Source organism: Apis mellifera, linkage group LG3 (assembly GCF_003254395.2).
Source record: "Apis mellifera strain DH4 linkage group LG3, Amel_HAv3.1, whole genome shotgun sequence".
In the NCBI taxonomy this organism is placed as follows: Eukaryota; Metazoa; Arthropoda; class Insecta; order Hymenoptera; family Apidae; genus Apis; species Apis mellifera.
This window is the reverse complement of record NC_037640.1, coordinates 13,371,702-13,390,869: the sequence shown is the minus strand read 5'-3', so window position 1 is coordinate 13,390,869 and position 19,168 is coordinate 13,371,702. Positions and strand designations below refer to the sequence as shown.

At 34.6% G+C, this 19,168-nt stretch overlaps 1 protein-coding gene across 4 annotated transcripts in view; it reads left to right on the top strand.

Moving 5' to 3' along the window:
* LOC408723 (cerebellar degeneration-related protein 2-like) overlaps window positions 1-19,168 on the top strand; it is a 36,360-nt gene that overhangs the window by 4,408 nt on the left and 12,784 nt on the right. For 2 of the 4 annotated variants that reach the window (XM_392258.7, XM_026439804.1), the window contains exon 1: window positions 4,543-5,311. The exons of the other annotated variants lie outside the window; for them this stretch is intronic. In XM_392258.7, coding sequence (XP_392258.4) covers window positions 5,236-5,311 — 76 coding nt within the window. In that variant the 5' untranslated portion in view covers window positions 4,543-5,235. Of the gene's footprint in view, window positions 1-4,542; window positions 5,312-19,168 lie in introns of those variants that run through there. 4 annotated transcript variants of the gene reach the window in all.

Below are 19,168 nucleotides of genomic sequence, written 5' to 3'. Positions count from 1 at the left end.
TTAGATAATAGTATACGAAACTTACTGATGTAATTAATTCATCATTTTATGAATTCTTGAGATTCACAAGTTTTCCATCGTTAAATAAGTATATATTTTTAGTTATATTTACAAGTACGATACATTGCAATATTATTTTTTCTTCGAAATCGATTACTTTTGCACAAGATCTGTCTCGTATATCGAACAAGGTTTCTAAGGTTATGTTTTATTTAGATAATAGTATACGAAACTTACTGATGTAATTAATTCGTCATTTTATGAATTCTTGAGATTCATAAGTTTTCCATCGTTAAATAAGTATATATTTTTACTTATATTTACAAGAATGACACATTGCAATATTATTTTTTCTTCGAAATCGATTACTTTCGCACAAGATCTGTCTCGTATATCGAACAACCTTTCTAACAATAAGTAGAACAATCCTTTCGAAAGCCAAGGATCAATTTCAACGAAACAATGTGTTCTATGATCGATGATATCAATTCGTAAAAGGTGATACTGGTTGATTAAAAAGTATCAATTGCCCATTTTGATTAAGTTGCGATATAACAGTTTCACGATACTATTCCCGCCGTCATTAATGATGCATCGACGAAGCACAATCGCGATTCGGTATTTCAGACCACTGTCAATTACAAATTGTAAAACCTGCCAATTATAAATGATAGAAGATTTGCACCGCTTCTACGGTAAATTTATCACTAACGTATAAGAGATAAGTAGAAAAGTAGAACGTTTAACCAAATACATACACGTATATATACATATATAGTATACAATAAAATATTTACAATAAAAAAACAAGAAATTCTAATTGTTGTTTAAATAAATTTAATATAATTATTTCATTTATAATTCTATGCATAGTATCATCAAGAATTCAATTTATCACTAGATACTTTTTGCATCTAGGGAATTTATGATATATATTTTTTTAATAATAATATATTTTCTTAAAATATAATATTATTATAATTATACGTATATATTTTTCAATAGTAATGCTCATGTTATTATTATTAAAACTAGACACATATTTTTTTAATTCTTTCTCACATTTTACAGATTTGAAGCATTTAATCGAAATTGCTCTAGGCGTACACGTGTGAGTTACATTGATGTATTCGATTGCGACCGATAATTGCAGAAAAAAAAAAAAAAAAGAATTTGATCGACACAGCATTTCATATATTTATTCAATTACACGTTCCTAGCATTAGAAGTTGCTCTCTCTTTTAAGTCGATCCTTGAATCGATACGATCCGTACGTTTGATCCAAGTAAGTAAGTACACCATATCCAATGCGGTGTTGTTGCGATTTCCTTCAGGCTGTCTTTAATTGGAAAAGAAATTAGTTAGTGAGCTTTTTAATATTTTTTTTTTTCCATTTTGACGATACATCAATGATCAATTATAGTATAAATAATACAGTCGTGTATTATTCGAGTGATCGAAAGATATGGTGAGACATTATTGCCACCTTTAAGGAAATATAAATATTCGGTTCGATACATTTTTTTTCGATTATTAAATGCATTTACAGTTTTCTTAAAATTTCTTATTCCATAATAAAGCATTTTAAATAAATTATATTTTTGAATTATAAGTGAATTATATTTTTCTGAAATATTGATTTTTTAAATAGGAATATTTTTGTTATTCGTTATCGATGAATATTGCGATTTTGAAATATTTCATATCTGATTAAATGTTACGCATTTAAGTGTATATCTCGTTGTTGATCAGGGTATAATTTTATTGTAAAGTGTAATAAAATATGATAAAAAAAATGGATAAACAGCTGGGGAGAGTTGCAAAACTGATTGCCTCTTCCGTTTCTACGAGCATCAATTGCCTCGATTTCACGCTGCAACCGATTCGATCTATCATCTAATACTTATTAAACTTTGAGGTCGTAATAAACTCATCTCAGGCTGACCTTTCATCTTATTCGATCACTTTTTCAACTTTCTTAAAAATCGTTTACGAAACGTTATATCTAAATATTATTAATTTAACACGTAATAATTCCTATACGAATATCGTTTTTCCTTTTCTATTCGAATTTCTGTTCATTTCACTTTATGTCCACGCGCATGCGCGCGCGACCGTTTTCCATAAAGACGCGTTTATACGAACGTTTTAAAAGGTTATATTAAATATTATTATTTTACAATATTTTATTGCAATTTTTTGATCCAGAAAAGAAATTGAAATGAATCATTTGGTTGATATGAAAACAAAAAAGTATATCTATTATTGAGTTAAATAGTTACGTGCATTAAAATATGCATAAATACAATAGATACGTCAACGTATCTATGGTCACCTACAACATAGAAAATGCACATACGAAAGTAGCCCAAAGAAATTGATTTTCTTTTACTAATGACGCGATTCTTTTTACTAATAACCTAGTTTCTAGAAATTCACTGTTAGGAAACATGTATTTTGCTCGACGAAACATAGAAACGCGTTTGGTAAAATGGCATATTTCTAAGAAAAAAGACAAGAAAAGAAAACGAATTAATATAATATTAATTTCTATTTAAATAATATAACGTTACATTGAAAAATTCCATTATAATCGACGAATATTTTAATTTTTTAATCTCCGTCGAATCACACTGTGCGCCGCCATATTTAATTAATTTAAATACAATCGTTTGATTTTTATTTTTATTTTTTACTCGTCGTCGAATCCGTTATTTCGAATAAAAAAAAAAAAAGAAAAAAGGAAATAGTTTTAGCGCTATTAGTTGTGGTAAAATTTTTTTTATAAACGGGACAAACGATCGATCGAGATGAGAAAACTCTTCAAGCATGATCCGTAGAGTCACGTTTGCGGAAGATTTATTGAACGGCCACGCAAAATTTACGGAACTTCGCCAAGTAGGCTGGAGTGGAAGGAATGAAAACCTTTCGATTCTATTTGTAAACTATGATACGTGAAGAAGTTATCGACGAGAGATACCAATGATTCCCGTCCTGTACTTTCGCTCCATTTAAAAGTTAATGTGATTATAAGCGAAAGATATAATCAGATATACGGGCAAGGAAATTACGTATGATAATTCGTGTGATCTCGTGTCACCTACTTTCACGCTGCTTCCCTGCATTCCTATCGATCGCATTTAACGCGCGAAATCGAGTATAGATTCGTATATTTGACGAAGAAAAAAAAAAAATCGAATTTCAACATTCGATTTATATTTTTCGTATACTAATATTAAATAAAAAAAAATGCGAAGAAATTAACGTTGAAAGTAAACGTATAATTTAATCTTGTTTTACGAATTTTATTTACTACGTGTGCAATCAATATAAAAAAAAAAAAATGATTCTCATTTCTTTTTTTCAAAAGCAGATAAAAAAAAAGGGACGTTCTCTCAGGAAGACTCTGTTTATATGGCTTTCTTTCCTCCTTTCCTCCTTCCATATATTATTACGTTGTAAAAAGTAGAGACGACTTTGTGCGATGACACCTGGTGGAAACGTCTTGCAACTGAAATTTTTTACACCTAACTTCTTTTTCTTCTAAGTTATTATAGGAAGGAAGAATTTAAGAGAGAGAGAGAGAGAGAAAACCATCAAATGTGGTATATATTTTAAAATAAATTTATCTCGTTTTCTAAGATGTCACAATATATATTATTGGACACTCACGTTTTAGTGTGAAATATGTGTGTAACCAATAAAGATAATATTGTATGTTTGCGGTGGACATTTAGCGTTTACGCAATCGAATTTTATCTTTCGATCTAACGCATTGATTATTTAATAACCATAATATATTTAATGATGCTGTTAATGATACCTTAATTAATTTATATTATATTAGTATACATTAATAAAAGAGAAATATATATATGTATAAATAAAATGCAAGTTTCGTTTTTTTATGAATCAATAAATTTTTATATTGTTTACAAAAACGAATTATTACTTAAAATATATAATATTTCATATATAATGATAATACAACAATAATGTTGTAAAAGACAAAAATGTTAATATTTAAAAATTCTATTATTCAAACGATCATATTTTTTCCGATCTATTTTCTATTAATTAATCGAACATTTAAAGACAACTTGTATATTTTACAAAAAATCGATCAAATTCGCTTATCAAAATTTGTCAAAATAAATTATCAAAATAAATTAGAGAAATTTATATATCAATTAATAGAGAATTATAAAGAATGCATAGATTTCTATTTGTTTATTTACTTTCAAGTTAATTGCAGAATAATTACAGAATAATTAAATACAAATAGTTGGTAATTAAATATTCTAGCTATTTTAATTCGCGAAAATAAAAGTTTAGATTTCGATTGAGAGAGGAAATAAATGTTAAAATCGAAGAAGCAATTAATGCAAACGGAGCAATGGAGGTAGAAGCGTGTGTCGGTGTAAACGAAGAGCACTATAAATTGTCGATACTGGTCGCGTCGATAGCGCGAGCACACAGACACATTAACACATGCGCGTAATCCCTGTCTCTTTCCTCTCGTCCGTCGAAGCATCGCATTGTCGGCGCAGACGCCGTGGCAACGCTTATTGATCGTGGCTCTGTGGTGCTCGGTGTCCCTGCACGCGTCATGCGTCGTCGTCTTTCGCGACGTAGCGACGGTGCCGGGCAGTAAGTTTTACTCGTGTTCCGTCTCGTCCAGTTCGAGGTAGCCGAAAAAAACGGTGCCAGTGACAGCAGACGTGTGTATTTTCGATTTATTTCGGCAGTGCGTGTAGTTGGGGCTCGTATGGGTTTATAGATCGCAACAAGATTAACAAGATGCGATCGAGAAACGCGGCGATTTTAACGTGAATTGTAACTGCCGCCTGGTCCAGCCGCTGGAAAACGGGATTCCCTGTCGGCGAAAACGGCGAATCGAGAATCGGAAAGTCTCCACCGTTGGCAGGTGGTGCTCGAACGATATCGCGATCGTCCTTTCTACGTCGAGTGAAAGTGATCGGCGGTGAAGCGTTTTCGAGGAGTTGGCCGGATGCTTGGCCGACAGGTGCGTTCGTAGAGGCTCGCTCGGTGTACCGAGCAACCGACTACTCTGTAACGATTGGTTCGAACGCAAGCTTCAACCGCAGCTTCGACCAATCGCGTACGCGTACGGACTAGGCGGCTTTTCCGCGATTCCGGCGCCGATCGATTTCGTTACGGCGTGAGCCGTGAGCCGCTCGTGAAACTTGACGACGACGTCTCTAACAAGGAAACATGAGTCTGCTGTCTTCTTCCATCGGCAACGTTCGCTGCCTCGCGGACGAGGAGGCCGATCACAATATGCTTCAGGGTAAATGTCGCTGTGGCATTTTTTTCTCGATAGATTAATTTTCAGGTTCACGCTCAAGGTCGGTGCAGCTGCAACCGTGGATTCGTTCTCCCAATTGTCGAACGAATTCTCGCATTGGCTAACGTCCGAGACGCGATCGATCGCGTCGTGTCCCTTCTATATTTATCTATATATCGTATCAAGCTTCCGTTTTGTTTGTTTTCGTTCGAAAGCAAGATATAAATCGATCTTTCAAAACAAGCTATTCTTTTTAACTTAATACCTTACGAACGACTTCGACGCTCCAAAGTGATGACTCATCGACACGGCTCATGAATCTAATAGTTACTGCAGCTGCATCGGAACCTTAAGTGTTGCATATTGCGCTACACGTCTCTCTTTTAATTTTAATACAATTAATATCGTAATATTTCGATTATTCGTGAGAAAATTTCAATATTTTAGAGAGATAAAATATTTTTTTAAACGTTTCTAATACGTCACGTAAGATAACAAAATTATCAACTACTTATAACTGGCTGTTCAACCTTTGAACAGTTGCGTGGCATAAATCGTATATATATATATATACGGATTTGCGTGATATATTCGTTTATGGATGATAATTTTTAAGCTAATTTTTAACGAAGAATCCAATGTTTGCTCGCGTGATAAAAATATCGAAAATTTGCGATTACAACATTTCTACGAATGAAAAAAATTAGTTTTTCTCGCATTTATGAATTATTGTGAAATAAACTATTTTAACCAAGACAGGTCAAAAATCTACGCGTTTAAAAAATATCAGCGAACATTTGATGCACGTTTTTTTTTTAATCGAATATCAAAATATAAAATCAAAATTACTGTTTATTACTTAATATTAAAATTATATTACGTTTCGTAAAATATTAAACGCAATTTTTTTTCTATTATAAGGAAACAAAATTTAATTTATAAAACAAAACGAAAAATATTGGAGCAATTATGAATTAATATACTTAAATTCAATTTAAAATATTATTTCGTAGCAAAGATCGTAATTTTTTGATATCTTTAAACGGTTTTAAAACAATTTACGATATCGTTGTATTATTTTCGTTACATTTTTATAGAAGGGAATTTTAATTACCGTTCGAATTTAATTTCTTTTTCGTTAAACATACAACTCTTTTTTCTTTTTTATTCCTTCGATGCAACTGTCCCGTTGTATGGCGCGCAGAATGTAACGTAAGAGTAAGCGAAAATAAATAAAAGCATTGCGCGGTTTATGCAAATAAATTGTACCATTACCGGTCACGTTTCGCCGTTTCCTTTTAAGATGTGGCATACCTAACGTCACTTGGCGCTCAAGGGGAAGTGGCCGTGCATATTTATGATTTTTCCTTCAGGCAGGTTGGCATACCTGTGGACAATTTTTATCGGAAAAATGAAAGTATGCGAAATAATGGATACATTCTATGTTTAGCACTTGGGAAAAACAACTTTGTACAGTTATTTATTCCTGAAACAGGATAGGAATAATGATGGATTATTCGTTCTCGAAGGAAAAAACCATATCGATATTAATAATCAAAATAATATAACACTCATTTCTCTCGTTATCTTGTCAATCCTCGAAAACAAATCATCTTTGATCGATTATCTATGCGATGTTGTTTAATTTTGACAGGTTAATTCAATCAAGTTGATTCATAATAAAATGAAAACACAGATAATAATAAATTTCTTTTTTACGTAATAAAAAACTCTAATAATTATATTTGTAATTAAGAAAGAATTAAAATCTCAACGACTAAATTTAAACAAAAATATAAGAAGATTAGAAAAAGTGATCAGCCAAATAGTTGTTCGGAAGGGAGAAAGGAAATGAAACTTTCTCGAGAGAGCACGACACGTATAATCAAAATATTATACATGCTTGTTCCCAACCGCAATGCACCAGTAACGCAATATCTCTCATATATTGACATCTAGCTGTACACGCTGTACGCCGGTCGCCCAACACGAACGCGTCCTCCGAACGCGCCTGTGTACGTGTGTATACGTTATCCTCCAACACACGGGCGAGGTTTAGTTGGACGCATCACGGTTTCGCTGAATAGAGGTCTCTCATTGTAGCGATAGCAGAGCCAGCCGGCTTAAAAGCATTTTCTGCGCGAGTCGTGTTCCAGGGGCTTTTGTTACACGATACTATGCGAATTACATAGTTACAACCAGTTTTTACACGGGGATGAGCGCAAGGATATTTTTCCATCTCGGATCACATTTGTCGTCTCGGATATCGACGAACGGCGCGAATTTAATCAATTTCAAACGATTTATTCTATAGTAGAAAGCTAACCTGCGATAATTTAATTCCGTATTTTACTTTATTTTTTTTTTTTTTTTTTTTTTAATACGGAAACGCCATAAAACGCGCGATTATTTGTCATTACGGAAAGCATTTGAAAGTTATTAACGGAAGAAAAGAAAGAAAGATATCGAAACCGCTTGGTCGAAAATAAATCGATATAAATTATATTTGTATCGATTTCAAATGTTACGAGAGTTTTGAAAAATTTAATTATATATTTTAATTATACACACAGTTATTGATCAATTAACGATATAACAAGTGTTAGTAATCGCGTTTATCTGCGCGATGACGGGCAGAAATCATCATTGGTCGTGTATATACGCAATAAATTATGGAAATTCGCTTTGAATGAAGCATGAGAAGATGCAACATAAAGATGTTATTGTGCGCTTTTTCTCACTTCGCCTTTTAGCCGCGTTGCGCAACAATCTCGTAATTTAGCATTCGCTACTCGAACGAAAATGTGAGAATCCTTTAATCGGCGTTAGGATTTTCGAACGGAGCGCCATCTGTCACTTTATTTTCTATTAAATTTTTTTATCATTACAAGGTAGTTAACCTTGCTTAACTTTTTTGTATCCTGTTCTTTTTTTTTTTTCTTGAAAACAACATATTTATATTATATATAATATATTATAATATTACATTATATATAATATGGAAAATTGTAATTATATTCGTCGCATAATTTTTTTCTTAATTATATAAATTAAGAAATATAATATATATATATAATATATTTAATTAATATATTATTATAATATTTAATTATAAATATAATATATTTAATTAATATATTATTATAATATTTAATTATGAATATAATATATTTAATTAATATATTATTATAATATTTAATTATAAATATAATATATTTAATTAATATATTATTATAATATTTAATTATAAATATAATATATTTAATTAATATATTATTATAATAATTAATTATAAATATAATATATTTAATTAATATATTATTATAATATTTAATTATGAATATAATATATTTAATTAATATATTATTATAATATTTAATTATAAATATAATATATTTAATTAATATATTATAATATTTAATTATAAATATAATATATTTAATTAATATATTATTATAATAATTAATTATAAATATAATATATTTAATTAATATATTATTATAATATTTAATTAATAAATATAATATATTTAATTAAATAAATTTCCTAAATTATATAAATATGGAGAAAGAATTGGAAGAAATTGTACAATTTCTTTTTTTTTTACGATTTCATGTCGCTGATCATCTTAGTTTTTTTTTTTTCGTGATAAAAAAAAAATAATAAAAGAGGACGAAATAAATGTTGAATAACGAGAATAAGTACATGGTAACACAGAGAGGTTCATAAGTCGAGGTCGTGAATATTAACGCAAAAAATAGACGCACGAAACGTTACGTATCATCGTATTTTATCGAGAGGAGAACCTTGGAAGATAAATTTGCTTATTCATTTAAAGCGATACCTCGAAGATACTGTATAAACATCGAGCCGATATTTATTTTTTAAATATTATTTTATTTCAGCAAAAAGATCTCGAGTTTAAGGATGAAAATTGTACGCGAGATTTGAATTTGCCGCCATTTTTGCGTTAAGTTGTTGGCAAGCCTGAAAAACGAACGAGAAAACTATCTTTTATATTTAATTCAGTTGCGTTAATTTTGGGACACCCTGTATAATAATCGTAAATAAGTTTATATTTATATGGACGTTTGAAAAATATCGAGCGTTTCATCGATTAATTAATTGTTAGTGAAAATACGAAACTAGTCGAACCGGAATACCGATGTGCCGGTATGTTAATAAAATCAGAGAGAGAGAGAGTTCCATTTCGAAAAGCGATCGCTTCCAGTATATTTAACGCGTGTATCCAGCGTGTATCACCTTCGGCAAATGGATCACTAACTTTCCAAGTTCGTGTCTCCCGTTGTACTACCGCAGGATAGTAATTAGAATGGACAACCTTTCAAGCATGATTCAAAAGTTTTTTTAGCTTGATTTAACTCTTACCTTAAGAGCATCGATTCATCGGCCCACGTGTAAACGCTCTTTATCGATTAACCGTGTATCGAACGTCAATTAAAATTACCTGCTTATGCTTTATTTTCGATATATATATATAGAGAGAGATTAATTTCTACTCCATCATTTTATCCTTGCGATTTATTTATTTATTAATTTCAAGGAAATCGAAAATTTTCCAACATTTACGATCGAACAATTTATTCTCGATATAATTTCAATTTATCGTAAAATTATTTATACGCGCGCGTGCTGTGTTGCTTTATCCGCCCTCTATCTCATCGTGAATAAATCGCGATGAGTTATTTAATCGGAGCGACGATCAATAATAACGTATTAGAGCCGAATGTATACGTGTCATTTTCTCGAATAGTGCGATATTTCTCTTATGCGAATGTAAAACAGGAAACATCATCGGAACGCTGTTTCATTCGTTCCTACGATTATTTATAGCTATTTGTTCGAGATGTGGAAGTACGTACGATTTATCGCGAGAGAAGAATTCTCTCTCTCTATCTATCTAAGCAAGTCGTGAGATCTAACCAAAAAAGAAAAAAATTGGTAATAATTTCGAATTAGCGCGAATTTTCATGTTGCCGCGGGATATGCAAAGTAGGTTGTTGCACTCCTCGCGTACAGGAGGAAACAGTATTCCGCAATAGTGTCTTTTGATATCCTCGACTCTCTATTTCACCGTTGGCGACGCACGTTTCCGGCGGATGTACAAGGCCATTGTTTTTGCCGGATAACACGATTCTTAAAATCGTTTTATCGTATATTCGAAGATTATTTCGCATAGGATACGAAGAGGCAGGAATAAATTTCGCGAAATCATAATGTGTATGTGCGCGCGAGCGCGCGTATATATATATATAGTACACGTATATACCGTTAATCCGATGGTAACCAGGACGAATTCGATCGGACATCACTTCGGTCGTCCCCGAAGCTTTCTCAGCTAAGCTCAAGCAACGAACGATTATATGCCCAATAACGGTACAAAGTGCAACGCGCGCATGGTGCATTTACGATAAGCAAGCATGCGGCTATGGCGTAGCAATGGCTTCATAGATGGCTATCCGAGTGGAGATAGAGGCGAGACTTTGCGACCTGGAACGGAACGACACGTCGCTCTCGTCGCTGTCTGCCTACTACACATGTACGTGCGCCTATCTGCGCTTCTCCGTTGCGCCGTGCACGACACCGGACACCGGAGCACCGGCCAATTTACGATTGTGGGGAAATTTCATTTTTCAACGGTAGAGCGCGTCACATTTCTATTCCACGCTTCGAACGGATAATCGATATTCGTTGCATTATGAATAAATCCACGAACGGGTTCGTTAACTTTTGGATTAGAGATTGAAAAATAGGATATCGATGTAAGATTTATATACGCGTGTCGTTATTAGGATGGGAAGGAATTCATCTGGATCTGGATCGCGACATAGAGACGTAAGAATGTATCGAGTGCACGGTAGATGAGATTACAGAAGAAGGAGGAGAGGGAGAAGGAGATCGTCTATAGCGAACGTTCACGTTCGTCTCGGTTACTCGAACGTAATAAGAGGCGGTATGCTCGCACGTATAACTTCTTACATCTCGGAGCGTCGCTCTTTTTTATTTCCCTTCTATCGACTTTCTTTCGTTTCGCGAATCTTCCTCCCCCTTCTTTTTCTTTCCTCTCGTTAAAAAAAATATTACGCAAGTTACACGCAACGCTCTTAGTCGTACACGCCTGGCCAAAGGCAAACACTTCCGTGTTCGAAACCCACTTGATCGCGTATAATGAGCCTGGTATGCGTTTAGGGTGGAGCGGCTCGTGTACGCCACGTAGAATACGAACGCGTTGCATTTCCATTTTTATCGGTCACTCCCGTGAACCTGTCATATCGACTGCTTACGAGTATCGTGACGCGATAGTTAAATACAGATTGTCGCGTAAAAAAATTCTCGCTTCTCGAGACATTTAAAATTAAGAATAAACGGAAAATTTATTTTCGTCCTCCTCCATATTTCATATTCGCAATATTTTTATCCGCCGGTTTCTCGAAAAAGATAAATCCATTTGTAATTGATTACTTGGTCTTTTTACAGGTAGAATTTAAAATATAATCGAACGATTGAAATATCGCCGAGTACGACGGTAATCGACGAGCCGTTGAGAATTTTTCTCAAAATCCCCGAGGAGAATATAGGTTGTACAAGTTGTAAATTACGCGTTGATGCGCATCCTTATCTTTGCGTTTTTTTTTTTTTCGCAAAACAGGAATGCAAAGCACGCGGGAAGATACTACAACACTCACCCATTCACTCACCTGTCACTCGAAAAATATCCCCGTATAGCGTTTATCCCATTCCTTCCTGTACGTGCGCTTCTATACAAATGTAAATTCCTCGCAGCAGGTTTCTTTATATTTCGCTTTTGTCACGTGGAATCTCGTTTTGAACCAGCTGATCTGTGAACACTCACCAGGCAGGAAACGACAGATACGAGGATTCGTAAATAACGTTTGTGGAACGAGAATAATAGATAAGCGTAGGGAAGAGAATAATTTAAAGACAAATAAAGCTTTCCTCTTCGTCCGTCAACTTTGTTCGATCGATAAAAAGGTGGGGATTTTTCTGTAAAATTTTCTTTCCTCTTGTTGTTATTGTTGTTGTACCAAGATAAAGAAAGGCATTGAATTCCGTGAGGATAGAGTTTTGGCGTGCTCGCGACGCGTACCACGAAGCACAACTCGGTCGAACGAATCGAGCGTCCTCGTTTTTCGGTTTCCCGTAGATGCTTCAATGGTGATCATTATCGTGAGAATAAAACTGTATTACCAACCGATTCGTATCGTCCAACGAAGTAACCTTTCTTTCGCCATTTTCTTTTTTATCTTTCTTCCTCCAACTTTAATTTCAAACAAACATTTCATTAAATTTTTTTTCTTTTTTTTACGAGAAGAACGAAAAAAATCTAAACGATTTTAAAATTTTAATTGAGTCGAAATATTTGAATATTTAAATAATGTATGGTAAATATCGAAAATGGACGGAAAAAGAGATTTTTTGAATTCGAAAAAAAAAAAAAAGGAAAAAAGGAAGGAGAAAAACTGAATGCAATTCTAATAAGATTAGAAACGTGGATTGAATTCGGTGAAGAAAATATATAATAATAATCGTTCAATTAGCACTCGATATTTTCCAGTCACGATGATGATGTACGAGTTAATATAAATTTATTGTTACGAAGTTTTCATCAAAAGTATTACATTCACGGGTATAATATATGCCATTATTTCGACAAATGGGGAAATGGGAAAATTACATTCTCATAACCCTTATTTACATCTCCTCGATCTCTCCGACGAACTTCAATCTTCTCTTCGACGCACGATGTTTTCTTCTTCTTTTTTTCTTTTCCTTTTCAAAAATATATACGAGACACATCTTGGAGACACTGCGAACAAGACTGTGACCTAGATGCATTGTTTGACGCTCGTTTAGCACATTCGTACGCGTCAATTATCGCGGATGGAAAATTACTTGTATACGCGAAAATGAAGGAAGAAGAAGAGGAAGAAATAATTTTCACGGCACGGTATTATTGGGTTAAACTCATTTTCCGCTATAGGATATGTACGACGCAGATATAGGTGTGTAATATAGGCGCGCGCGTCATCCGAATATTTAAATTTCTTTTTCGTATGAAATCGATGTTACACGCATCAGTATCTACGTGTAACGCGCCATCGAAACGTATTTACTTAATTAGAAAGTCGCGAACGTGCAACTCGAGCCGCTCGATAGATAGATTTGGCAACACCTAAAATATAAATGTTATTAGAGGTTAGAGAATCCGTCTATCAATCCGAGTTGTGGAATTAATTGAAGAAAAAAATTTAGAATAACGTAATTTTACTCGTCGAAACGCTGGAACAACCGTTTATCCATCAAGTTTTCAACGATAAATTATCCAAGCGATTCTTCAATTATCAAATTTTCGATATATTTAATGCAACGAATTATCATTTGATGATATTTCAAGCGAGTCACTTTTCACGATATATTTTGTGTCGTACGAAGAACACTAATTATTAATTTTCATGAAATTTTTTTCCTTAATCCGTTGAAAAAGTATAATTGGTTTCGAAAAATTTCGAATCGAGTTAATTACTGGTTAAAACGCTTTATTCGTATCTATTATAGTCGATCGTTTCCCATTACAGTTATTTCCGATTATTATTACGTTTCGAACGATAAATTACTATAACTTTATTCGTAACTATTAAATTTTCCCCAATTAAAATTGTTGGAATTGTGAGCAAGGTCATGAATCATAATAATTTCGATTCGTTTTTCAAATTTATCCGAAATTTCTCGCGTCACTTGTTATCCTATATTTTATCGATTCCGTAGTCGATCGTGGGAGAACGGTTTGCTAAAATACATTTGACACACTGCCTTGGATTCGTGTCCGTTTTTTCTCGATTCAAGTTTTTCCGATCTCTTCCTTTTTTTTTTTCATTTTTGCACCATTCAGATTTTAGAATCACATCATAACAGCGACAAAGTACGTAGGCGAAAACATTTACATTTCGTTTCCCGTCGAAATCGAAATCCTAAGGATTTTCAATTTTTAGGTTAGAAACGTCGGTAAATGCGTTTGGCACACTGACTCGGTTTACGCGGCAATAGGGTAATAATCAACGCGACCCGGTGTCAGGAGATCCTTAACGTTTCCTTCGATCGGTACAACGAGCTGCCCTCGAAACGACGAGATTCGCACGATGGATGTTTAACGCGGAACATAAACGACGGACGTGTTCGATTAATACATCTTGGAAAAAATTTCGGATAACGACGTTCTTCCAGTAAAATCGATCGTGCGATTAAACGTTGCGATTACACGTTTGTTTCTTCCGTCCGACAACCGAATAAACGTTTTACACTTTTATTATCCGTAATTTTTAGGTAGTCGAACGAGTAAAATTTGTTTCGAATGGAGAAAGAAATGGAGGAGGAGGGGGGAGAGGGAGATAAAGAGCGAGCGGAGCGTTATCTCTCGGAATTGCGATACATTATTACGGTCGAGGGAACAAGAAGAGCTGGCGATAATTCGTCGGTCGAATATGTGTCGAAATCGAGGGAACGAAAGCCTTTCTCCTCTCCGCGGTTAATCGTTCATCGCGTGCGATATACAACGTGAAATTTTTATTCAGCGATCTATCGTAATAACACGCGTTCGAATCTGCGTGTTATGGAAATTCAAATGGAAATTCACGCAACGGATGTAAGCAAGCGTCGTTATCTTCTTTCTTTAAAAGAGTCGTTATGTTATATCGCTTTGGAATATTTTTCTTCCTTCGAGGATACGATTTTTTTTTTCTTCTTTTTCTTCGTAAAGAGGAATCACCCGTTAAAAATTGAAACCACCGAAACGATACCGACAGAGTCGACGTGAATCGGTGGGTATCTTCGATTCCCTCCGAATCAAGGGAGAAAAATTTCATTGTGTGAAAACAGCAAAGTTGATATCGGATCGCGCACGTTTACGCAACAAGTTTTACGTAACGCGTGAAAGACCTTTTCAAAAAATTAGTTCACAATTATCGAATGTCGCGGATCCGAGTAGCTTTCCGATACAATGCGGATCAATTTCAACGAATAATAAAATAGGGGAAAGAATTGAAACGTAAAGTTCGAAATATCTTATTTATAAATGGATAACCGTATTTCCATTTATCGTACATGTATAATACGATACAATCCCTTAATATGGATAAATATTTCAACGAATAGAAAATAGGGAAAGGATTGAAATATGTTCGATATATATATATATATATATATATATATATATATATATATATTTCCGTACATGTATAATACGATACAATCCCTTAATATGGATAAATATTTCAACGAATAGAAAATAGGAAAAATAATCGAAACGACGTTCGAAATATCTTATTTATGAAAGGATAACAGTATTTCCGTTTACCGTACATGCCGATACGTACGTATATAATACGAACAATTGAAAATCTCTACCGTGTGTACATCTTTTCGCGATATGATGCTCGATTTGAAAATTGGAACGGAAGATATTTCCGTGTCATATCGGCGAAAACAAACGCGTGTGAAGTGTGTAACAATTTCCAGTGTGTGTAAACCCGCCGTTCCAACCGTGGTAACCGATTTATTCATAAATTTAGAACGAAACTTATAGTTCTCACGGGATAGTGGATAATTCCCTAGCCAATTGTACCACCGTCAGCCATGTTATTCCTGTTTTTTTTTTTTTTATCTTTTTTATCTACAGTCGGTTCCCAAAGCGGAGCGGATAGATCGCCTCGCCTTTTTTTACCGCCCTTTTTTCCTCGATCGTGAAAAGATAATCGTGTCTTCGCAACTTTTCCCCTATAATTAGAATACGGAGGAAAGTTGAAACGATCCATCTTTCCTTCCCTGGACGACCTTTCCTTCGCTGGAATTCGCGAGAAAGTTCAGCTTCTCGTTTCTTTTACGATCCTCCCTTTTTAATAACAACAACAACAACCTAACCTAACCTAACCTAACTTAACAATAATAATCGTTCCACGTTTATCCAACTTGTTTATTATTTATTTAAAATTGATGGATAATTTTTTCTCGAATTTTATCGATTTTCTCATTTTTCAGCGAGTTTGCTAATATTTTAGTTAAGAAATCGAGCGGGAATAAAGGAAGGAATCGGAGGATCTGACTTTTCGAGAATTACAAATCTCGGGTCATCGGTTGAAAGGATCAATGGATTAACATAAATTTCTCTCTCTGGAAGTGAATTACTCTCGATCTGTTCTTCGAAATATTTTTTTTCTTTCCTTCGTTGCAGAGATTCAAAAATCGTGAAACACCCGATCGAAGAATTTTCGTGGTCGACGATCCCATTCTTGTTGTCTTGAAACACAAGTAGCCGGGGAGTGGGGGGTGGAAAGTGTTGCGGTTAAAAAGCAACCGATGGATAAACTCTCGCCGATAGAGTTTCCTCCGTTCGCAATGATCACAGACGGCGTGGTTCTCCGCCTCTCTTCCAACTTCCGTTTCCTCCAAGGCGATCGTGCGCGTGCGTTGTGGTATTCGTTCGAACGAGACTCGCATTTTACCCACTGAATATATTGTATTGGGTTGGCAACTAAGTAATTGCGGATTTCACCCATAGATGGCTTCAGTTGAATTTTTAGGTTGGCTGGCGTAGTCCAAATGTAAAACACATTTTGTTATTTGATGGTTGGCAATACAGCTGTCGATCGGTAAAAAAATGTTTTGCTATATCCACCTGATTACTTTTTGTTTCGATCTTTACAAAACTCCTCGAATGATAAAAATTTCAATAACAATGATGATATCAAATCGTACCCGATTCAGTTTTTTGCTAATAAAAACCACAATTTTTTTGAACGTGGGATTACGATGCTGCCTGAAAGATGGCAAAAGGTCAAAATTGATCAAAATGGGCAACACATTACAGAATAACGTTATTTAGTTCCATGAAAAAATTGTCTTTGATTTTCTAAAAAAAATCCGCAATTACTTAGTTGCCAACCCAATATATATGTGTATGTATATCGTCTCGTGAGGGAGGAGGGGGAGAAAAAAAGGAAAAGGCGAAGCTCGTCGCTTACCGAAACTCGAGTGGGAGTTTTACTCGTCCGGATACTCGTCGGGGACAATTTTCTATCAAATAACAACGGTGATGCAATAAATCGGTGTGACGGAAGTGAGCACAGCGCTCTCTTGACTTCTGAACAAGGGCCGTGAGTCATCCACCTTCTCTCGTGTGGGTAGGGTTGCCGACCGAGTTTGATATTGCGAACGAAAAGAAAAAAAAAGAAATGGAGGAAAGAAGGAGGAGGAAAAATTGAAATAAAATCGATCGTCGTTTCGAAATACCATCGTGGGTGATGGTAAAGTGGAAGAGAAACCATGACATCGATACCTCTTTCTTGAATCGATACCTCTTTCACACTCATTGAACGCGATTAATTAATTAAATTTTTATTTTCGTTTCGTACGCTAAGCTTGCAAGTTATACAGCGATACACGCGTTTTTCGAGAGAACAAAGTAAGGTTTAGCTGAGGTAATTGAAGAAATAATTCCGATAATTTTTAATTTTTCTATTTCTCTCCGGTCGATAAGATAGCGCAGACGCGTTTGTGAATCAATAATGTTGTACCGATCGAGAAACGGGGCAGTTTCGACGCCTCAAAAATATACGGTTTATATATGTATATATATAACGAAGTTTTCCGTTTTGCGTTTCGAACGATCATTCAGAGAGGACACGCGTTAAAAAGTAGTAGATGTAAAAGTAGACGAAACAAGCGTTGAACGTCTTGACCCATGCGACGAAGCGAGAGCGAAGAGGAAAGGAGAAAAGAAAGAGGCGAATAAACGAGGGACCTGTCTATTTGTCGATTCCTCGCCAAGGTTAATATAATAACATTTTGCGGTAAAATGCGGGCAGGCCTCGAGCAGGAATCGATCGAGCGCTCGTCATTCTTATCGCGTTTAACTATCGTTTACGAGTGTAACGTTTACGAGTGTTAATTATCACATCAACTCGATGCACGATATATACTTTCACTTATATCGTAGAATTCCATATATATATATATATATATATATATTCGCGTGGACAACAACAAGATGAAAAGCAAAAGGTTTTCAAGACGAGAAAAAAAATTATTATTATTTTTCTCGAGTGTAATTTTATCGTTTTTTAAAAGCTACGATTTTAAAACGTTAATTCAATTAATCAATCGCGAGTTGTTGTTGCGTATGCAACGTTCGAATAGATTAATCTTCAATCTTTTGATTTCTGATCGTTTACGACTACACTTTCCTTTCCTAATGGATATCCAATCTCTGAAACGAAATAAATTATTGGCCGTCCACGATTAATACAGCCGTTCGAAGGATCGAAGTGTGAACGTACGCGTGAACGAAACAATAAGGAAATATCGCGAACAATGTGTATACTTAAACGCTTATAAAAATAGGATAGAGAGGAAAGATCAATTGACATGTTGCTCGTTCTCTAATTAATACCGGCGTGTCTTCGTTCGAAAGGACACGGCTTCCTAACCACCTATAATACCTATAATTCTCAATTTCTTTGCTTCGAGGTCACTGTCGTCACGACGTTCTAATAGTCCCCGCGAATAACTTTAACCAGTCAACGATCACGCTTGCCCTCGATTTTGCGTCGCTGTTGTCGCTCCACGCGTATTTCCAACGTATTTCCATTGGAATTCGAATCCATTTCGTCGCGCGGAGAAATATCGATCTCGTAACGTTCCTCGCACTCGCGCTTGGGACGGCCGGTGTTTAATTATCGCGCACCATATTTAACGCGATATTAAAAATCTTCGAAAGGAGAGAATACAAGAATGAATATCGAAATATAAATTCGAATTGAATTATTA